This window comes from Artibeus jamaicensis, unplaced genomic scaffold, assembly GCF_021234435.1.
Source record: "Artibeus jamaicensis isolate MK-2021 breed Jamaican fruit bat unplaced genomic scaffold, CSHL_Jam_final scaffold_369, whole genome shotgun sequence".
NCBI lineage: Eukaryota > Metazoa > Chordata > Mammalia > Chiroptera > Phyllostomidae > Artibeus > Artibeus jamaicensis.
This window is the reverse complement of record NW_026522042.1, coordinates 21,646,485-21,671,307: the sequence shown is the minus strand read 5'-3', so window position 1 is coordinate 21,671,307 and position 24,823 is coordinate 21,646,485. Positions and strand designations below refer to the sequence as shown.

The 24,823-nt window shown below is 34.4% G+C and overlaps 1 protein-coding gene across 1 annotated transcript in view; it reads right to left on the bottom strand.

Moving 5' to 3' along the window:
• CDH18 (cadherin 18) overlaps positions 1-16,614 on the bottom strand; it is a 237,845-nt gene extending 221,231 nt beyond the window's left edge. The window contains exon 1 of the mRNA XM_053657326.1: positions 16,144-16,614. Coding sequence (XP_053513301.1) covers positions 16,144-16,437 — 294 coding nt within the window. The 5' untranslated portion in view covers positions 16,438-16,614. The remainder of the gene's footprint in view (positions 1-16,143) is intronic.
• Positions 16,615-24,823: the final 8,209 nt, after the last annotated feature.

The window sequence follows — 24,823 nt, the reverse complement described above, 5'->3', positions numbered from 1 at the left end:
AATTATGGATAAAGGGAGAGAAATATAGAATTATTACATAGTGTATATAAACACAACTATTTACTAATGTGAAATTTCATGAAGATATCTTCATTGCTTCATTACTACCCCAGGAAATTACTTATTATCTTATCATCTAAGATTTAACACCTGAAAAACAATGAAGTCAGTACCTTAGTTGTTTTGGTGACTCTTCAGTTTGTTCTGATAGTTCGTGCTAATATTACACAGTGTCTTTCATATGTTTGCCTAGTCCCAATATTCAGCACATGCAAAGTTTTCAAACTGACTATCATTTCAAGAAACATTACAACACAAATGGTGTACATTCTCCATTGTGAGGTTCACTGAAGTCTTTCTACTTAAAATGAAAAATTGAGCACAAAATTTTTATTGATTTTTCTCCTTGAAGCCTCAGTAATCTATTTTTAGAGAATATTTAAAAGATTCAAAGACTTAGCAACATGAAATTCATAAGGTTTGCTCTCAACACAAAAGATATTTCAATAAGTTCCTCAAAGACAAATTGCAAATGAAATAATGATGGTCAATACAAGAAGGACGAAGGAAATTATATCCTTAAAAATGTGTAGAAGGGCTCTACTGAATAGGAATTTGACCTCTCCTCATATTTCCTGAAAAGTGTAGGAGTCAAAAATGTCAAGTATAATAAAGGATGAGATCAGATGCTGTTCTGAAAGACAATGGAAATATTATAGAAAAAGTACTTGACTTCTCTAAGCAGAACACTCAAAAGCCAGTCATGAACTTCTCCCAACAATAGTGCATTATCTTAGAAAAATGCAATGTAATTTTTAAAAACCTTAACTTAAGGTGCCTGGGAGAACTAGGCAAGGGAACTAGTGATGAAGGTAGACCAAGTTTCTGCCATGTACCTCTGTTCAGATACATGAAGCCAATGATGGGGTTTCCTGTATCCTTATTCCAAAAAGTGTTAAGTGATTGTATCCTACATAGGTAGTTAAAGGTGGAAGGAATAAACATGTCTTTATTTTACATGTGTTAAGAAGACAATCAATGGGAAAACTGTACAATAATGATGAAATGATATTGGAAGAACAGAAAAAGAGATAGGATTAGTAAATCCTAACTCTTTTTGGTACACAGACCCTCATGTACCACAGCAGAAAACCAAGATGAAATCCAATCACATTAAAATATAAGAACTGAAACATTACAGATTGATTTTTTTATCAGTAAAGGAGGGCTGTGAGAAGGAAAGAGTAGACAAGAAAAGGAATAATAATTGTGTTATAACAGCTTTTGTGCTAATTTGCTTTTTCCCCTTATGTAGATGTATTACATCAATAAAAATGAAAATAAACATAATAAAATAATAAAAGTAACATGAAGGTAGGGGAAACAGTTTCATTTAATAATATTAAATGATTTTTAAAGACAAAAGCTATTTCATTTAGAAGTTACAGCAATACTCAAGACCATGCAAAATGGTTAAGCACATATATGTTACATTAAGATAGTTGTTGGGGGGAAGTGGTGGTAGGAAAATGGAGGCAACTGTATTCAAACAACAATAATAAAAAGGATGATGACCATAACCATCACTGCCACAAGTTTGGTTGCCTTCCTTTGTAAATCAGCCCAGTCTTCACCCACATCCCCAGGTAGTCACTGAACTGGTTCTAGATTATTTTGCATTTTCTAGAATTTTATGTAGGTGTAATAAAAAATGTTTTTTAGCCTACCTTAAACAAAGATGATTATTATTTTTCAGGTGCCAGTTATTAAAACAAAGTGGCTATTTTCAACACTGTTGAAGATGCTTCTCATTTAACACAAGGTATCTTTACACAAGATGTGAGGTGTGTAAGAAAATATTCAGCCATGTAATATGAGAAATAGAGACATTTATTGAAGATACAAGATACAAGAAACATAGTACACAGGACAATGATGAATCAGTTCCTTTTCAAAGTAGGCACCTTGGGACCTCACACAGTTCTCACAATCACCATTAGCTGCTCAGTCATATTTCCCTGAACCTCATCCACAATCTGTAAGTTTTCCCCTTTCAAAGATAATTTCAGTTTGGGGAAAAGCCAGAAGTCACTAGGTGCCATATCTGGGCTGTTGGAGGGGCTGAGTCACCTGGGTTATTTAATGTTTGCAAAAAAACTCTGTACAGACGTGATGCATGATCAGGTGCACTGTAATGATGAAGCTACCAATCACCCGTTGCCCACAGCTGTGGCCTTTTGAATCATCCAAATAGTTTCTGCGGAGGGATGTTCAAGTTTAAAGCAAAATTTTATGCAGATTTGTTGTTCAAAATGACTCAGTTATTTTCAATGTGATGCCCACACAGTACACATGTTCAGTCAACCGTGTCTACCATCCCCAGTGACTAGTACAGTGAAGTCATCATTGGTCACACATGCACATTCCAGGCTACTTTCCTTGGCCACTGGGTTACATTGATGTCACACAAACTGTTCTCCTTATATTAACAATGGTTGAACTTTTTCTAGACAGACGTTGTATACCATTATTGTACTAAGCCTAAAAACTAGTAGTTCTGAAAGATACTAATTTAGGATAATGTCAGTAGCTTTAAAAATACTGATATCAGCTCCTATTTTCAGATTTCCTGACTTAATTGACCCAATGGACAATCTGAACTTGAGGATTTTTAAAAACTTCCTACCAAATTCTAACATCCAAATGAGGTTGACAACTACAGCTAAGAACCTCAACAATATTTGCTTCAGAGTAAAATATACCAGATCAAAATTTGTTTTCAATACATTAATCTAATGTACCATGTACTTATCTCCATGTTATTATCAAAATTTCTTACAGAGAAAAGAAAAATAAAGCTGCAAAGAATAAAACTACTTACATGCAAATTAACAGCTCTTCAAAGAGTCTTCAGTCTTGCACAGCTGCACCGCTTTCGATGCTCCTCCCCCCACAATCATAAATATTTACTTAATGTTTGTGCCATAATTGATGTGTAATTGGATATAGTTTTACCCTTTTGCACCTAAATGTTTATAAAATAATAATAAAATCCCAAACTCTTCATGGTCAATTTAATTCAGTGGAACAATAAGAACAGGGTCCAAAGAACAAGAGTAATGATAGCAGTGACAGGAGAAGAAAAAGTACAGTATAAACTCATAACATAGGTCGTGTAAGAGTGGAACGTAATTCCAAGTAAAAGAATGTCTCTATTATAGCATTTTCTTTCTGCTAAGTGTCCTCTTATTTTAATTAAAAGTAGTTTATATTGCCTTGAATACCATAGGCGTATTTAATACTTCTCATAATTTTGATATAATTATAGAAAGAACCCATGCATGCAAAACAGCTAATGAGCTGAACAAGCAATTACCAAACAAGATGTTTAAGAACAAGTTTATGAATCATTATATAAATATAGGTATATGTATATAGTAATAATCCCTTTCTTTAAAAGTGAGTAGATATTGAAGGAAGTTCAAAAAGGAATGATGGTTACCTCTAATTATTCTGAGTTCTATTTATTTTAAAATATGATATATTTAAAAATGGGACATATTTACAATAACTTGGAGACACAAGCAATAAAAAATGAAATAAAATGAAATTCAAAAATATTGAACTTTCCCATATAGTTTGGACATTACTTTAAACTATACACCTACATGTATATGTGCATGCATTGGCCACACATTCCAGTCTTTTATGAACCCCACACCTTACTTTGGAAAATTATTACCTCATAGTGGGACTTTTGGTAGAAGAGAGAATTCTGCCTCAATTGTGGAACTTTCCCAGTCTTCATAACATGTTTACACATTACAGTTAGGCTTTTACATACATAGGGTTTAATTGTGTTCTATATGCCTCTGATTTTTTATAGTACAAAGTGTAATTTTGCCCTTCTTTTTTCTTTTTATTGTTCAAGTATAGTTGTCTCCATTTTCCCCTCCAACACTCCCCTCCCCCCCAGACTTGCCCATTTTTCCACCCTTGATCCTAACCCTCTTTGGCTTTGTCCATGTAGTATACCAACTATAAAGGTATAGTTGTTCCTGACAACCCTCCCCCCTCCCCCCATTATCTCCTCCCACCTCCCCTATGGTTACTGTCAGTTTGTTCTTAATTTCAATATCTCTGGTTATATTTTGTTTGCATGTTTGTTTTGTTGATTATAGGTGGAATCATATGGAATTTGTTCCTCACTGCCTGGCTTATTTCACTTAGCATAATGCTCTCCAGTTCTATTTATGCTGTCATAAAGGATAGGAGCTTCTTTCTTACTGTTGTGTAGTATTCCATTGTCTAAATGTACCACATTTTTTATCCACTCATTTACTGATAGGAATTTAGGTTGCATTCACCACTTGACTATTGTAAATTGTGCTGCTATGAATATTTGAGGTGCATAGGTTCTTTTAAATTGGTGTTTCAGGATTCTTAGGGTATAATCCCAATAGTGGAATTGCTGAGTCAATAGGCAGTTCCATTTTTAGTTTCCTGAGGACATTCCATCCTGTTTTCCATAGTGGCTATATCAGTTTGCATTCCCAGCAAGAGTGAACGAGGGTTCCCTTTTCTCCACAACCTCACCAGTGCTTGTTGTTTGTTGATTTGGTTATGATGGCCATTCTGACCAGTGTGAAGTTGTATCTCATTGTAGTTTTATTCTGCATCTCTCTGATGGCTAGTGATGCTGAGCATCCTTTCTCATGTTTCTGGGCCCTCTGTATGTCCTTCTTGGAGAAGTTTCTGTTCAAGTCCTTTGCCCGTTTTAATTGGGTTGTTTGTCATCGTGTAGTGGGGCTGTGTGAGTTCTTGATATATTTTGGAGATCAAACCCTTATCTGAGATATCACTTGCAAATATATTTTCCCACACAGTTGGTTCCCTTTTCACTTTCCTGATGTTTTCTTTAGCCATGTAGAAGCTTCTTATTTTGCTGAAGTCCCATTTATTTCATTCCTTTATGTCCCTTGCTCTAGGGGACATATTGATGAAAATATTGCTGTGTGGAATATCTGAGATTTTCCTGCCTATGTTCTCTTTTAGGACTTTTACAGTGTCACAACTTATATTTAAGTCTTTTATCCATCTTGAACATATAAAATCTTTCATCTCAAAGAAGCAAAACACATATTCTTTTCAAATGCACATGGAACATTTTCAAAGATAGACCACATGATAGGGCACAAAACCAGCCTGAACAAATTCAAGAAAACTGAAATTATATCAAGCATTTTCTCAGCCCACAAGGGCCTGGAACTAGAAACCAATTTCAAGGGGGAAAAAATCTCAAAAACACTCAAATTCATGGAAATTGAATAGTATGTTGTTAGACAATGGACATGTTAAGAATGAGATCAGGGAAAAAATCAAAAAGTTACTGGAAACAAATGAAAATGAACTCACAACAATCCAACACTTATGGGAAACAGTGAAGGCAGTCCTGAGAGGGAAGTTTATAGCAATACAGGTTGACCTAAAAGAGAAACATTTCAAATAAGCAACCTATCCCTACAGCTACAAGAACTGAAGAAGCAACAACAAACAAAGTCTAGGGAAAGCACAAGGAAGGAAATAACCAATATCAGAGCAGAATTGAACAACATAGAGACTAAAAGAACAAATCTAATGATCAATAAATCCAGGAGCTGGTTCTTTGAAAAGATAAACAAAATCAACAAGCCTTTAAGCACACTCATCAAGAAAAAAAAAGAGGACCCAGATAAACAAAATCAGATATGCCTATCATTTTATGTGACCTTCACAGACTCATATTTTGTGCACATTTTACATATGAAATTATGTTTCCTTCCTGATCAGTCTAAACCTACGCTGTACAATATTGTAGCCAATAGCTGTAAGTACGGATTTCAAATGAACAGAATGTAAAATTCAGTATCTTATTTGCTCCAGTCTCATTTCACATATTGAACAGCTACATGTGGCCATAGCTGCCATAATGGACAGTGCATGTATATGAACAGCACTGATCCAAACCAGTGATTTTCAATCTTTTTTACCTAATGGTACACATGAACTAATTACTAAAATTCTGCAGCACACAAAATATTTTTTGCTGATTTCACAAAAAAGTAAGTATAATTTTGATTTGTTCCTATGGTTATTGTTGTGTTGGCTATTGTCATTTTTTTTAATTTGACAATAACAGGGAAAACACATCACTACCCCTGACTAAAAAATCAGGTATTTGCATGTTTTAAAAAATTATCATGGTACAGCAGTGTGCCAATTTACATTGCTGATCTAAATAATTTTTATAATGTAACTCTCCCAACAGTTAAACCAGAAATTTACTTGGCACATTCTGTCATGAATCAGTAATGGTTCTTGAAGATTAGTCCTAGAAGAGTCAGGAAATAATGTATATCTTTTTGACAAAATTCATTTGTAATTATTTTATATATTTTTTATTTTTAATATTTCTTCTTGTAGATTGTTTTTAACCAAAGGATTCTCTTGATAGAGAAACAAGTACCTAGAAATGGGAGTTTTTTTAAAAACAGTCCCCAAAATGTGGAGTTGACAAATGATGGGCACTTACAATCCCTCAATATCTAACGATAAGTAAAGACATTCTTTTTTTACAATAGAACATAAAACTAAATGAACTGTTGCCTGCAAATTTGGGGATTTGAACCTCACATACTTAGGAGTTTGCAGTTTTAGGATGTTGCTTCGAATCCTAACAGCATCATTTGTATCTCTAAATCTATCTCTTCCTGGAACCTGTTCTACTCTTCACGTATGCCAGTTAATAGAACACGTCTCATTATTAACCTATTTTGATACAATTTATTTCGAAATCCAGCAGGGTATTAATAACCAATACAAACTGTGTGTCAAACACTAAAGCAGATGGGAAGCGTTCAGCATGAGTGGCTTGTTTAGGAATAAGAAAGTTCTCACATGCTTTCGATGATTCATGGCTAGAGGAGAAAAATTAAAAGGGTGGAAGAAGATAATTAACTTTATTGCAAATAAGCAAAGAATGCATGGGTTCACATTAATTTGTAACCCACTAGTCAATACTCTTGAATATTGTCAGCCCCTTGGGCATAGTGAAGCTGTTCAGGAGAGAATGATTTCCAAGGAAATAAATTTAACTGGAAAGAGTACAATTCCTAATTTAAAAGTTTTATTGTTATCTTTGGGTATTTTTAGCCACTTTACTGAGTTATCATTAACATACAAAAACTGCATATATTTAATATATATACCCTGATGAGTTTGAAAATAATGTATAATCCATGAAGCCTCACCATAATATATGGCATAAACATATCCAATCCATCCCATCTAAACATTTCTTCCTGTTGTCCATTATTATCATTATTATTATTATTAGATAAGAACACGAATTCTATCCTCCTGGCAATTTTACATATGAAATATAGTATTATTTATTCTCCCTCAAGAATCAGATTTCATGGTCTATTCCCTCCTCCTCAAAACTTTCTCCTTCCTTATCCACTGTGATTTCACTTTTGCTCCGTTGTTTCTACATTGTGCAGTTTCATTTTCAAATTCTTTATGTATATTTAGTTTTCTCTTTCCTCTACTGACCACATCTGAGGTGCTCTGTAAATTCTGAATGAGTGAATATGACCTAAATAGTATTCAATCCTTGTCATAATGAACTTAATTGTGATCAAGCTATAGATTAAACAATGCAAATGTTATGATCATTAGTGTATTTTGGGTTTTTATATTTTATATTAATTATTTTAGTGTTTATATTATCATTTTATTTTTAGTGTATAAAATGATTTCACACGATATACTATTTTAGTTTTTATTAATATGATGACAAATAAATCATATTTAGGAAACATAAATAATCCTAGAGGAAAGGAATTAATTACACTTCACTGTGCAATTCTTATAATGAATTCCTGGTATTATCTTTATGAAAACTCAAAAAAAACCCTGAATATATTTGAAGACACTCCAGGCTCAACTTTCATATTAAATGCCTTTGTTATGTGAGGTCCAGTACAATTAAATGTTCAAATATTCATTGGATAAAAATCAGTAAGATAATTAAACAGATATCTCGAGAATAACCTAATCACTATGATGAAAACTATTAATTTCCTTAGGCAAATACTTGTTTGAAATAGATCTGTCTATAATCATAAAGTGCAATATGATTTTTTGAAATGCATAGTTCTACTGTTTGATATTTTGAGAACACTTGGAATTTCATCTCTACTTTTGCATGAAAATATTGAATCATGGTAAAAGAATATTACTACTTGTATCCAGAAGAGATATTAAGGAGATTTTTCTATTTCAGATTTTGTTTTGTGCAAAGAAAAACCTGAGACGACATTCAACCTTACAAATATCAGACAAAGCTAATGAAGAGGCCTCTTATTGTAAACATTTACAATGGCTTATAAAATTAATAGGTAAATTCAATACAACTGAGCTAGCAACAGTGAAAGAATTCACAAAGAACAAGAAAGGAGAAGGACTTAGTAGCAAGAAGGTAATTTCCTTGCGGCATCCCCAATAATGTATGTGGGGGATTTAAATCAGATACAGGCCCTGGATACCAAGAATTAGGTTTTATATATCCCAACGATTAGGCTTTTAGTCTACTGAATACCTTCTCATTCAGAATGAGAACAGAGATATCTGAGGAAAGCAGGACTACTGAAGCAACTCCAGACATTGGAATTATACTGTCTATCTACACACTTAAAATATTACGAAGGAGCCCTGGCTGGTGTAGCTCAATGGATTGAGCACAGGCCTGCGAACCAAAGGATTGAGGTTTGATTCCTAGTCAGGGCACATGCCTGGGTTGCAGGCCAGTTCCCAGCAGGGGATGCACAAAAGGCAACCACACATTGATTATTTCTCCCCCTCTCTTCTTCACTTCCCCTCTAAAGATAAATAAATAAAACATTTAAAAAATTAGGAAGGAAACTCCTGATGTTAGGACTTCTCGGTAGAAAAAAGTTTTGTGTTAAACTTTGCAGTCACATATAGGACTGGATTGGAATAAACTTCTATGATGACTAGTGAGAAAGTTACATCCACTTAACGGATCATAGTTAATTTCATGTGACATTATGCCATCACAGTGTCATCCACATAAAATTTAAATGTCATGTTTTGATATAGGAAGTTTTGCATTTGAAGGAAGTTATGATAAAGATGTTCATAAATTATCATCTTGACAATATTAAATGATAATTGGAACTTTTTTCTGTACATTTAATTTTCAGTTCAGAGTTCATGCTACAATTGTTTTGGAAAAACCCGAACCTTGCCATTTCTTTTTACATAATGCATTCTCTCTTTACCTCAAAATAGTTTATTTAATTTGAAACTACAGTACTCCATATTAAAAGATATTTGAAGTTTTTCTTTTAAAGAAAGAAAAACATACATAATGACAGTAATAATTATGATGAGGAAAGAGGGATTTCATGCACTATGTATTAATAACTAATTTTCACTAAAGAATCGGATATATCGCCATTTGTTCCTTGGCAGTGCCGTGACTAATCTCTCTTCCCATGAAGAGGTCACTTAACTGTTTCAAGCATCGTTGCCTCTTATTACTTGAGGGATTTGGCAAGATAATTTCTTAGTTCCTTTTTACTGCCAGAATTTCTTGCTTACCTTCCCTTTGTTTGCTATTTTCCAGTAAAGTAAATTTTGAATAATTCTGTAGAGTCAACACTTATCTCCTCACAGACATAAAATGTAGGTAGGGAGGTGAGGGAGAGTGGTATAATTTTAGATCTAAATTTGTAATAAACATAAGCAATATCTTCCATATGTTATGGTTTATATAGAAAAAAATCCTTACAGTTATTAGCAGAGAGACCATAGATGCAGGAAAGTGAAAATAGAGAATATATTTTTTGAATATATTAATAGGTTACATATCTTATCCCAAAACACACTGCTAAGTAGAAACACATTTTTTGATCTCTTACCTCTTGTTTATTATGCTTCTTACATTCTCTTTAAGTATTAAATAATGCAATGCGAACAACACCCATTTACAGATATCCTAGAATAAACAGTTTCCTTTCTTCTTATTTATTTGTTTGTTTTGAGAAACTCATGATTGACATATTTATTTATTTTTATTGTTGTTCAAGTACAGATGGCTCCATTTTCCTGCCACCACTTCTCCTGCCCCACCCACCCCACCCACATCCACCTCCCACCCTCAGTCCTACACCCCTTTGGTTTTGTCCATGGGTCCTCTATACATGTTCCTTGATGACACTTTCCCTTTTTCCCTATTATCCCCATTCTCACTCCCCCCCTGGTTACTGTCACGTTGTTCTTTATTTCAGTGTCTCTGGTTATATTTTGCTTACTTATTTGTTTTGTTCATTAGGTTCCATTTATAGGTGAGATCATATGGTATTTGTCTTTCACCGCCTGGCTTATTTCACTTCACAGAATGCTCTCCAGATCCATCCGTGCTGTGGGGAAGGATAGGAGTTTCTTCTATGTACATGTACCATGTACCATAGTTCCACTGTGTACATGTACCATAGTTTTTTGATTCACTCATTTACTGATGGGCACTTAGGTTGCTTCCAGCACTTGGCTATTGTAAATTGTGCTGCTATGAACATTGGGGTCCATAGGTTGTTTTGGATTGGTTTTTCAGGGCTTAAGCTTTAATCCCAGCAGTGGAATTGCCAGGTCAAAAGGCTGTTCCATTGTTAGTTTCCAGAGGAAATACCATACTGTTTTCCACAGTGGCTGTAGCAGTCTGCATTTCCATCAACAATGTACAATATCTCTGATGAACATAGGTGATAAAATCCTCGACAAAATATTGGTAAACCATATCCAGCAATACATTAAAAAGACCATACACCATGATCAAGGGGGATTCATCCCAGGGATGCAAGGATGGTACTATATTCACACATCAGCAAATATAATACACCACATAAACAAAAGGAAAGACAAAAATCACATGATTTTATCAATAGATGCGGGGGAAAAAGCATTTAATAAGGTAAAGCACCCATTTTTAATTTAAAAACCTCCTTTATCTTTTATATGAAAATGCTTAGCCAGTTAAAGAATTCACTTACAATGTTTTTAAAATGATAATACTATGTATATATGGAGCACAACATTTAGGTAATCACACTGACTACTTGATGTATATGAAGCTTATTGCCAGTAGTTGTGTGTTAATAGACATATTTCCAATGCGTACCCTTAGTTGAAGTTTACTAATTATGAATACAGTAAAAATCATACATTAGAAAACAAACTGTACTTATAAAAAGTATTGGTCCTGGATGGTGTAGCTCAGTGGATTGAGCACAGGCCTGCGAACCAGACAATCGCCGTTCGATTCCCGGTCAGGGCACATTCCTGGGTTGCAGGCCAGTTCCCAGCAGGGGATGCACAAAAGGCAACCATACATTGATGTTTCTCTCCCTCTCTCCTTCCCTTTCCCTCTAAAGATAAATAAGTTAAAAAAAGTATTGGTAATTTATGTAACCGGCAAATAATTATTGTACCTATTATGTAAATAACAAATAGTTAAATTCAAGAAACTAACAAAAAAATATAAAGTCAGCCCTGGCTGATGTAGCTCAGTGCATTGAGCACAAGCAGTGAACCAAATGATCTCAAGTTCAATTCCCAGTCAGGGCACATGCCTGGGTTGTGGGCCAGGTCCCCAGTGGGGGCCACGTGAGAGGCAACCACACATTGATGTTTCTCTTTCTCTCTTTCTTCCTCCCTTCCCCCCTCTCTAAAAATAAATAAATAAATAAACAAACAAATAAATGAGTAGATAAATAAATAAATAAAACCTTTAAATAATAATAATATAAAATCAAGGTCCATGAAAAGTCAGTAAAAAAGAAATGTTCATAAACCCCAAAATATGAAAAGATTATCAGTTTTACTCATAATAAGAGAAATGTAAACAAAATTACACAGAGATGCAATTTTTCACTGATTATGTTTTACAATCCTATCTGTTGTCATTGCCATAGAGAAATAATCTCTTCAACACATCACTGAGAGAGGTGCAATATACCCAATACCTATGGAGTAGATCTAGTAATATCTACTAAAATTAAGATTTATAGTTCTTTGAAAAAAATCTCACTTCTATAAGTCTCTCCCACAGATACACCTGCATGCTAAATCATATGTGTACCAGGACAGTCATTACACTTTTGCATGTAATGTCACAAAACCAACAATAATAAAATCAAAACATGAGAATGAATGAACGTTCATTGAAATGACTATTGGGGAGGGTTATTATGCCAGTGAAACTGGTGAAATAAAGGCCTCCAAGAAAAGGCCTCCAAGAAATGATCTTTTCCATATAAGCAATAATTGATGGGAGATGTTTTTGTTTTAATAATTTCCCATAATCATCAAAACCCCTACAAATGGTGATGGTTTATGGAGTACTTCTCTATGAATTTGCTATATTTGATCATTACAATAGACATGGAGATACCATGTGAATAAAGATGAAATAGTAGTCCCAAAACCTGCTTTGAAAGCATTCACGGTATGTTAACAGACAGACATCTTAACCAGAGACTACAAAGATGTCCCGTAACTGACCCTTAGTAAATAGTGTAGATGTCACAGGCCTTGTTCTCTCTTGTCACTACTCGTTTCTGCCACTGTAGCTTAAACACTGCCATTCACAACACATAAATGCATGAGTATGACTGTATTCTAATAAAACATTTATGCAAATAGAATTAGATTTCATGTAATTGCTGAGTGTTATGCAATACTACTTCAAATATTTTTAACAATCTAAAGAAACAAAATTTTTTAAATATGTAAGTGAAGCCAAAACACGCAGCTAGTTGAATTAGGCACACAAGCTATAGTTTAAATGACCCATGATCTAAACCATAACCAGTTGAATACAGTTGAATTAGTAATAAAAATATCAAATACTATTTCTCAGTTTTATGTGTAAGAAAACAGAAAGCAAAAAAATAAATAGACTTGCGAGTTTTGATACAGATAACAAGCAGAGAAGCCGGAACTGAAACCCAGGTCTTTCCTCACCAGTCAGCATTATCTCATGGAGATGAGTCTACTTCCATGACGGACGTGATGCATGACACATGGCATGCTTTTTAGGTTGAGTGCAACTACTTACATGAATTATATTCATTATAATGGCATTTATTCAGCACTGTTTTACCTTTGAAAAATAAACAATAGCCTAGATGGTCTATGTTGCTTTTACATAATACTTACAAAAGAAAAAACCCATTTGAATTAAAATAATAATGACATCACCATCACATTTATTCCAGGAGTAAAAGGTTAGTAATCAGCTGTTATATCTTCATTCCTCTAGTTGCTCAATAATTTAAAAATATTTTTAACAAATCTATGAGCTCAAATTTATGAGATATATTCATATGTCATTTTTGGTATTTGATCTCTCATGGTCATTATATTCTGGAAAAAATTATGAATCATCAAACACACATGTAATGTAATGTCTATGTGTAGTTACATATGTGTGTGCATATTTTGTGCAATATATGTGTGTGATATGTGTAAATATCATATGATATATATTTATGTATAATTGATACATATTACCCATGTATATGTATATGTACAATTATACTATTTAGTATTAGAAACAGCCTTATGATCACAGCCTCAGGCACATAAATATCCTAGCAGTGAATAACAATATTTGATCAATGTCAACAAAATAAATTCCCCCCTTATAAATCCAGTTGTTGACAGAAAAGTCTAAGAAAGTTATCATAAGGAATATGGGAAGTTGATCTGTAGCAAAACACTTAGGCTTAAGTTTTTATCAAAAGTACAGCAAATGTTTTATAATATGAACTATAATGACACATTATAAGTAATTACAACCAAGAACTGAAGGATACTTTGAAACAAGCTTATATAATGGAACTATAAAAATATTATTTCAATAGCAAAACTATATTATATAATTATTATTTTGTTTGTGTTGACCAAATTCCTGCTAGTATTTTTGTGACAGAGAGGGGAAGAGAGATCATTTTCAGTTCTCTGCAGGTGTCCTTTCTCATGTTCATAGTAATTTTAATAATTCCATGTTTTATTTAAGAGTACTTTGAAAATATATGGTTGGTCTTTATGAGAGTATTTATGAGTTGTAGATATAAATTCACTTATTTAACAAATAAAGTAATGGGACAAAGGCACATTATTCTATTCATATATGAATTATTGGGCCTTGTAAGCTTTTTGGAATTACCACAGTATGTACATGTATGTGCATGTATGTAATTGTGTATGTTTGGTGTTGACAGGTGAGGGAAAATGTACACAATTAAGTTAGATTTGTACATAAAGGCAGATGAGAACAGAGCATGAGTGAGGGTCTCAGGTTGGGTAGGATATAAGAGGATTGGGCTGGACCTTTTATATTTGTCTGTCAATACTACAAACAGTAGAACAGATAACAGTTTCTACAGAACCTCTTATAACCTAAACGATGTCACAGACCTGCAACACTTCCTGATAAGGAATAAGCTCTCAACCATATGTTCATTGGCACCTAAGCACAGAAAGATCTCTCCATCCTGGTCTACCTCTTGAGGCTTTATCATTTACTAAAATTGGGTGACTCAGGAGAAAATGCAAATTTGTCTCATTTTTCTGTTTCCCTTTCTAGCAAAATTTGCTTTTTAGTTAAATCAAATGATAAGAAGTATGCATAACAAAACATTTTCATAATTTTTTCATTTGGTATAATCCTAAAGGAAAAAAAATGTGTGTGTGTGTGTGTGTGTATTCTCCCCCCCCCCTTTTTAAGGGTGATAGAAAAAGGACTTTGAAGTTCATAACAAAAATAATTTTCTAATAATTCAATATGTGGTATGCTTTTATTTTACACCTTTGTTTCCATTTACCTCATGGGATACCTTGTAGGAAAAACAATATATGGTATAAAAATGAGTGGCTTTGGTCTCATTTTCATATGTGTATAAGGAAATGATAGCATTGTTTCAGGTCTTCTTTTGCATTCATGTTCTGACTCCATAGCTCCTGCCTTGTATGAAAATACAGCTGCAGCTGAGTCCCTGTTGGATGAGAGGTGGAACAGATGGCCTGTGATTTTGCACTGCCTACACATTAGGAAAGCGCCATGGCTTGGATTGAGTACATTTTTTTTTTTTAGTACTAACATCGCTAACGTGAAAATAAATAGTCAAGCAGGACGATGAAAGTCATTGAGCCACCGCCATAGATATTCTACCACCATGCTTGCTGTCTCTCTCAGGGATTGTGCTAACTTAAGTGTTGCTACTTCCCAGGATATATCAGTAATTCATCAGAAGGCTTCTCCACTTCCCACCCAATTCTTTGCCCTAGAACCTAGGTGACAAATACTTAAACTGTTTCATTTACTGAACACACAATTTCCTAAAGGGTTTTGTAAGCCATTAAGTTGTCTTGTCTGTGGATTTGAGAGAAAGAAAAATTTATTTTTGATCATTTTATCAACTTTTCTTTTGGAATTTAACAACACCTGTACATCCATATATTTAATCTATATTGAAAATATGTCAACTATTTATGAAAATTAATTTGAAAGGTTGGAAAAATATCCATGTGCTTTAAAGGCTGACAATTTCAAATATAATCTATGTAAAAATCAATGACAATATATTAAATGTCATGATATAATATCTTCTTTTTAGCCTCATGTGCATTAATAATAGATTTTAAAAACTGTAAATGTGAATGTACCAATAAACGACATCATGCATTTTAACATGCCTTCATGGTAATAAAGATAAAATTACTTAATTGTGCGTTCAATTAAGTGTTTTCATTTTACATATGGGAACAGAAAGAGTAATATGTTGATAAAGAGCATTCCAGCTATGATGTACAGACCAATGTTCAGAGATGTGACATAATTGGTATAAGCGATTTTTTACAATCATTGTTTTGAAGTGATTAGTATTAACTATTAGCGTATATAACATGATCTCTTACCATTCATGTCTCTTCCCATTCAACTCCGACTCCCACTTCACCCTCATCTCATCTCACAATTTCCCAGAAGAGGATAAAAGCCAATCAACAAAACCTTACCTTTCCAACGTATTGTGGATCTGGTCCCATATGTTCTTCTAAAACAAAGAACTGATTCCAAACCCATCCCCTTTTGGGACGATGGTGGACTTCGGTTTCTCCTTCAATGTGTTTGGTTTGGTTCCTGGTCACCTTGACGGAGCTGTGGTGAGCAGTTCCATAACACCTCTGCACAAAACAGAGACACACGAGGACTGGACAGATGCAAGATGTGCTCGTAATTTTCATTGTAAGATAACTTGCCAGTTCACAGTTCTTTCTTTTCCTTGTCAGCTCCAAATGCTTAGTGAGCATTCAAGACAGAATCCAAAGCATGGTTTGGAAGGGCAGTCCAAAGTAAATTGTTTAGCATGTCCATGATTTAACTGTCCATCAGGGAAAGGTCAGACTGCATTTACATCCTGAAACACTTTAGAGATTCAAAACTGTAGTTGTGTGTTTCTAAGTCTTCACAAGAGGTGAACACAGGCAACCATTTTCTACCTAATGGAAAGAGAGAAAATTACATACATAACAAAACATAATAGTTTCAAGTATTTGCTCTGAATGTAAATTGAACTATTTTGTAGTGTGATGCCGATAGGCAAAGAATGTGTGCAAATTCTTTTGGAAATGCATGCACATAATGATGCATAGGCCCGGGCACTGCACACACTTTGAGATGGACTTCCCTGTCTGTACCGCTAACTTTCAATATGCTTTGAGGGTAAGTGTATAGTGAGGATATTTACATATTCCTTGAAACAACAGAAATGCAGCCTGAGGGAGTGTTTACATGTCCAGACAGTGACGATGAGTATGTGCAAATGCCTGAGTGTAGTACAACTGCTTACAATGTGTGATGTATTAGGAACCTCATGCTAAGTGCAAGAATTTTATTTGTTTTGCACTTATTTATTTTTGTTAGATGTAATAAAAACTGACTGCGCATTAATTACCTACCACATGTGATTCACTGAACTACAACAAAATACTTCCCTAGGGTTGAAAAGTTGTCACAGACCATCACAACAATTAAGTAGGTACTTGAGCTCTTTGCTAAGTAAAAGAAAACAGACAAGAAGATGGCTGGGCAAATGTATGAAACAAAGTTACTCTACGCTCACAAATCAGATTGGCACAATCAATTACGAGTGAGAATATCAATAGGCTCAGTCATAGCTTGTGGGGATGTTTATAGACAATACTCTAAGGTGTGGTCTTCCCACAGAGGCTTCCTCTGTGCAGATATTCAAGCATGGGAATGACCCTGCACATAATTCTATCAGCCTTGTGAAGACAGGTGTAAGGAAGAAAGGAATGGTGGCCAAAAGAAGTGGAAGATGTTTTGATTTTCAAATAAAATGTTGGAGCCTTGGACTTGGGTTATAGTACAATTGATAATAAAGTAAAATTTAAGAGAGATTTCTGGTAGACAAAAAAAGCAGGATTTGGGAGAGAAAAAAGTTGACTCAATTAGCTTATGGAAAACATAAAACTTTGTGTTTTTTTTCTCTTTTTACATGTGTATATTTTAATATGCATTTAGAAAAATTATACTGACTCAAATTATCCTGCAAAAATATTAGATGAATCACTTTCTCATTCCATTAAATTCACCCTTGTAAAGCAGAATAAACTAGAGTGTGACTCTAAATGAATCAGAATGCGGTTGACATGACAGAATATTTAAAAAATGTAATAGAAATAATGAGGAATAGCATAATTATTTAATACAATTGATAAAAGTGTTTATACTGAGTAGGAAATTAAAATAAAAATTACATGAGACCCAAAACAAGGCCCTTTCTCCATCAATATGTCTCCCCATAAATTAGGGTTAATAATAATGCTTACCTCACCAGATGCACAAGTATTATATTGAACAAGAACTGGGAATTCATTTTAATTATTTAGCATCATGAATTACATTTCATAATTTTTTAAAGCATAGATAAATATTTACTGACTTAAAATGACTTAAAACTCCCCAAACTTCCCTTTTCTTCTTCCTTACATTTTTTAGGATTTAATTACTACATGTACTTATCTGAATCATATAATTTCTTCAAGTCTCAATCTTCTCATTTACTAAAATTTGTATGTAACTTTTAATATGTTTTCCAGTTTATCTAATAAATTTCTTAGATGATTTTATATAAAAGTTTAATTTCTCACTTGTCAAAATATCCTAACTTTGAAGTCACAAATCTCAAACTAAGAAACTTTTTTAGCCTTTCTTCTTAGAAGCAAAGTTGATGAATATGTAGAAGGTGTTATCTTAATACTTTAACACCACTCGGTGTGATTGTTAAATGAAAGTTGCATCTTTGCTTTTTATGCTAAGTTGTTTAGCAAAGCATAATTCATGAGTGGAAGGTGAAGAAAGGGTCTTTCATAATACAGCCCAGACATGCAGAATGAGTGTTTTCTTTACAATAATGATATCGTATCATTCCAAAAAACACATTAATGCACTGTAATCTGTGTATGTATCACATTTATGAATCTTTATTATGACAATTATGAAAAATTATAAGCAAAGCTCTGTGGCATAAAAGAACAAATATAAACATCACTACTTTACTTTTGAAAGTAATCTCATTTACTATATCATGAGAAGATGGAGTCCACATAGTAAAATTTCTGCTTATCTCAGGAAATACATCCCTTCATAGGTTAGAAAGATTGAAAATGAAAATAATAAAGCCACTGATTGAGACTAACATAATAAAAATATATTGCGGACTTTTGTCACTTTTTGACTAAGCAGCATTTAAACACCCTTCCGTTTCATGGAGTACTCCAGTATGTGAATTTTGATGACCAGAGGTCTAATCTTCACCTCTGAACACCAAGGGACCAGATACTTTCTTCTTCCAATGTTTTAGTTAAAAGTTGCCCCAGGGACACATACACGTTAATCACATGCTCCTAACCCTGGCTCAGCAGATGGATGGAAGCAGAGAAGTATTTCAGAGCAGCAGTAATGGCCTCAATGTCCAGGTGTAGTGGTGGTCAGTTGGCAGTTGTAAGGACCGAGTCCAATGGCAGCTGCAAAAATTAAGTCATTCTACCTACAGTTTCAGTGGCGAGTACTTGATATTGTTGGTTACTGTCTCACTTCTGTTGGTGTCTACTTCTTAACAAACCTAATTCTTAAGGACGCTCACCAATTTTGATGGCTGCGTAGAATTGTTCCAATAAATGTATTTGCCACTTTCTATGGCCAAGCTGACTTTTGTGGTTTGAAAACAAGAACCTCGTCTGTCAAAAGCATTATTGTCATAACATTCCAAAAGAAAAATATTTCCAAATAATGCATTACTTGTAATGATGGGCAATGCAGACCTCTCACCTCTGGTCAGAATCTCAGTGATGCCACACTACTGCCTGAGGTTAGTCCTCTTACTTCTGTAACTGTTCCCTCTGCAGTAGCATTAGTCACACTGCAGAGTCAAGAAACACGACCTCCAGTGTCCATTTTACAGAAAATGATCACCTATCATATTTTCTGATAATTTTATTCTCTGAGCTTTACATTTCTCATTTATGAATACAGTTTTTTGAATTATCATTATGTCCAGCTAATTCTTTGAATGTACGGCTTAATAAGTATCCTTCATTTACAAGTGACTTTTCTTTCACTGAGTTACTCATAGCTCCCAAGATGAACTGTTGGCCACTCGGACAGTCATTCCGTTAAGGAGTATTGAAGAAGCACAACTGTCAAAGAAAAGGACTCTCACGCTTACCCCAAAGGTGTTGCTTGTGACTTGGTTCTTTGACTGAATGTTCTTCTTAATGTGTTCTTGGTCTATAAACTTGTGACTCCAAAGAGGTCTAGGAATGCCTTATATTTGCTTTTTTAAAGTTATTTTAATTAAGTATACTTTATTCATTATGCTATTGTAGTTGTCTGGTATTTCTCCTTTGCTCTCCTCCAGCCCATAACCTCATTCTCTCCAGCAATACCCTCCTTAGTTCCTGTCTGTGGGTTGTACAAAGAAGTTCTTTGGTTTCTCCATTTTCTTTACTATTCTTAACCTCCCTGTCTTTTGTACCTACTAATTCTGTTTTTCCTTATACCTTTTCCCCCATTCTCCCCTTTTACTCTCTCCACTGATAACCCTCCACATGGTCTCCATTTTTATGATTCTGTTCCTATTCTAGTTGTTTGCTTAGTTTCTTTGTTTGTTTTTAGATTCAGTTGTTGATAGTTGTGAATTTGTTGTCATTTTACTGTTCATAGTTTTGATATCCTTCTTTTTCTAGATAAGTTCCTTTCACATTTCATATAATAAGGGCTTGGTGATGATGAACACCTTTAGCTTTGCCTTGTCTGGGAAACACTTTATTTGCCCTTCCATTCTAAATGATAGCTTTGCTGGACAGAACAGTCTTGGATATAGGTCCTTGCTTTTTATCACTTTAAATTCTTCTTATGAGTCCCTTTTGCCTTCAATGTTACTTTTGAGAAATCAGATGATAGCGTTACGGGAACTCCTTTGTAGGTAGCTGTCTCCTTTTCTCTTGCTGCTTTTATGATTCTCTCTTCAACTTTTGGCATTGTAATTATGTGAAAAAAGAAGTTTTCCTTGCTTCTTTTATTGTTTTGAAACTTTCTTTGTTAAAAGTACTTTAACATTTTTATTTCAAGAATGTATTGTTCCATTTTCCAGATGTGTGAGGTGCCATATTACTTTACATATTTAAGAAGCCTAGAGTTATAATTGCTGCCAATTTCTCAACTCCAGCATTATACATTGTTGGTAGGAATTTATCTGACTTTGCATAGAGCAAGCTTAGTTTAAATGGAAAAAATGTCAAAAGAAAATAGAGTATGATGGAAAGTCCATATTTTTTGGAATTAGTTTCATTGTGAGATGTTTAAGTATATCTTGTATGGAGAAGCATATGCCAGTGGAATTATGCTGCTTAATGCACAACTGTCAAATGTGAAAAATCCATCAGATGAGAAGGCTGTTCTCCATGAAATGACTCATCATGGAAATAATGAAACTTAACTTTTCCATGATGAATTATTAAAATCCATCATACTGTCAGGTAGATTTAAATATAAAGACATTTAAATTGTGTTTGAATTCTAGAGTACTTGTATAAGGTGAAAGTTACCCATCCTTAACAGAAGTTGATTTTTTCATTCAATAAATAATTATTTATGACATATCCGTATGTATGTATGCATGGATTTGTTTACTTACATTCAGGATATGTGCTCTAAAACTTCCAAGTTATCCTTTGGGTTGGGGATTAGAAGCAAAACTCCAATTGCTTGCAAGATGGATTCTCAGGTATTGTCTGACCCTGAATCTATGGTCTCTACCATGTTCAGATTCAGTGCTCAACAACATCAGCTATTCTCTTGTTCTAAGTCCAGTTGTTGCTTAATTTCCAACAATCTTGACTTTTGAATTTTTTGTCCACCTTCTTGTCTTGAACCTTTTATATTAAATATTTTCTTCATAACTTTGTTTTTTCTCCCAATTGATAATTTACATGTTTAATAATTAATTATACTGTTCTTTATCAGTTTTGATTACATTAAATAGCTCTCGCTTACAGTCAAAATCCAAATACTCAAAAACCATATGCAGTTTTAATTTTGTTGCAATTTTATTCCCAGGTAAATTTCCAAATCTATATTTTCACTTCCAATTTAATCATTTCAGGACATTCCTACAGCACCAAGATTTGGACATAATAATTGCATTGGATAGCTAGCTAGCTAGCTAGCTAGATAGATAGATATAGATATAATGAAATGTCAATAATATCAAATTAATTAGAAAGCATTAACTTTTGCATATTGTGTTTTTCTGTTGGAAATATGCATTTAACTTCCATGGGGACAGTGATGAGAATATTGCATGGGTACAGGCATTGCTCCTTGAATGGTTCATTCAGCTCTTTTTTTAAGAGCCTACTGTCCAAACTATTGGGTAACACCTACCACCTGAGACCAAGACTAAAGGGTATTTCTCCACAAATGTCACTGTTTTAGACACAGTTCTCTTTGGGTATTTTGTGTCCTGCACATCTAAGAAAGAGCTACTGACAGCTGTGTGTCATGCAATCTTTTCAAGGATACGCGAATGGCAAAAAACCTTTGAAGAAAGATAGAACCAGCCTTGAAGGAAGAGAACAGATTTGTTTCTGGACAGGATACTATCTCCTTCTACAGCAAAGGTCGGAGAAATGTGCTAGCAGACCCCACATAAAGCTGGGCATTGCAAAATTCAGGATTCCCTACTGGGACCTGCATGTACTGTGTGTGGCCCGTCCCTGGGCTCCTTTGAGTCTCCCCAGGGGACCAGGAAACTTCTGCTGTGAAGGGTAAGAAGGTCTTTTGTCTCTGTTCCAGAGTCTCATATTCTCTGCCAGCACCCTTTCATCTGCGGCAGCCTAAGTGATTAGCTTGAAAGTAAGGCAAAGTCTTAAATCCTTCATTTAAAATTCTGGATAAAATTGTTCAGTGTGACTGCTTGTTCCTCTAAATTACCACTGAATTCATTGAATTCTTTCTCTATATTGCAGACCAGCATTCTAATTATCTATACAGGTACTATTTAATGTATCTTTTGTGTCATCTTTTTTAGACTTCTCATACCACCTCTATGTATTTTCCATCTGCTATGTTGGCTGGTGAAGTATCTATCATATTGTGGCCACTGAGTAAACAGTTGTGGGATGTAGTATTAAATAAATGGGGAATAGACAAATTAATTCAGGGCTTCTGCAACAAGAGTGGTATTAAAAACACCAAGTTGTAACTTAGAATACTCAATTGTAAGAATGTGCTACAGAAAAACTATTTTTACAGTATTCTTTGATTTGGTTAACATTGTATGTTGTTTTTCACTTAAAAGCCTGCCATAATCAAACATAAATACTGAAAAACAAAGTTACGCTTTATCAATAAAACATTGCTTTCTCAAGAAGATTTTTCAACACAGAGAAAATCAGACATTAAGGAGGCCTTTTAATATTGAGCAAATATGCATTAGTAAACTTGGCAATGACATATATTCTGTAGCATTATGAGTTATCTCTTATTTACTATGTAGAGTGTCAAATATGTGCATGAACATTCCTGCTATGTTGATAAAAAATGTAAAAATAAAACTGAACATTCACAGTGTCACTATTTTTGTCTCGATATATACACCACTATTATTAGATTAATTCAAATATATTTGATAAAGTTGAGTTTTATTTTAATATTTTATATGTCCCTGAAGTTATACAGATAAATAGGAAGAGCAATGTCCTGATGGGGGTTGTACATATTCAAATGTAAGATGATAGTCATGATCTTGATTGATTTGGCTATAATAGTAGTATTACTTTCAATTTTCACATTGCAGATTCCAATCTTCATGATGTCTAGTGGACAGCACTCACAACATTAGAAAACACACACAGAAAAAGAAAATGACAGTACCAAATGCAATGTTTTCTTACTTATCTGTGTTTGCCAGAGCAACAAAGACATTTTGAGTTCCTTCATGTATTCCAAAATGCCATCTATCACACTATGTTTATGTTTTGCTTATATTTTTGTTGCAATATAACCTAAGTACCCTGCAGGGTGGCTCAGTTGGTTAGAGCATCATCCTAATATGCCAAGTTCTGGGTTCACTCTGGGGTCAGGGCATCTATGAGAAGCACCAATAAACACATTAGTAAGTAAAACAACTAATCAGTGTTCTCTGTCTCATCAATAAATAGAAACAAATAAAATATATAACATAGGCAAGGCATAAAAACATATATTCATTTCATGTGTCAGATCTCATCAAATAAATTTTAAAATGGTTATTTGGTTCAATTTAAAATATCAAAAAATACTCAAGGAACCCTACTGGCATAGAGACTCCTACAGTCCTCACTAGCTGGTTTCTGTCACTGGACAACTGTGCTTCTTGCCCAACCTGAGTCTCTGCACTCCACTTCCCCAGAGTAAGGACTGCATTTCCTAGCCTCACTTGTAGTTAGTATTGACCAATTACTAAGTTCTAACGAAGGGCATACAAGCAGAAGTGCTGTCTGTTAGTTCTCCAGGAAACTCCCTAGAAGACTGTCCACACGTATCTTTCCTATCCTTTCCCCTTCCTCCATCCTGCCCCGTGAATCCTGAGTGTGTGGCTGGAGCTCCCTTTCAGACCATGACATTGATACCACAGCCTGGAAAGAGAGGATCCAAGCAACTTTATCCCAGAGAACCTGGGAGCCCTCTCAGGGGAGCCCTGGGCTGCCTTCTTCTCAGCTCAGTTACAAGCAAACACATTTCAGTCTTTTTAAGCCACAGTCATTTTGTCTTTCTGTTTACTCAGAGCTGAACCTAATTCCAATTTAACAACCATAGAGCTGAAACAGTATATTCTCCAAGGTTTTGGATTTATTGAGGTAGGGTTTGGGGAATAAATGACAGGGGAAGGAAAGAGAGGAACAAAAATTGGAGTGAAAAACTTGGGGAGATGGTGGGCGGCACTCTATTATAAATTCCAGAGAACTTAGTTTTGCTGATAGTCTTCTCTGCAACTTCCACCACAAAAAGGAAAATGTGCACATCTTGCTTTTCTCTGTTTTTCTGCTGTAGTCGGAAGTCAGGTGCTTATATTTGTGTCAATGGCAGCACACACGGTATGCAATGCCGATGGAAGGTATGATACTTGTC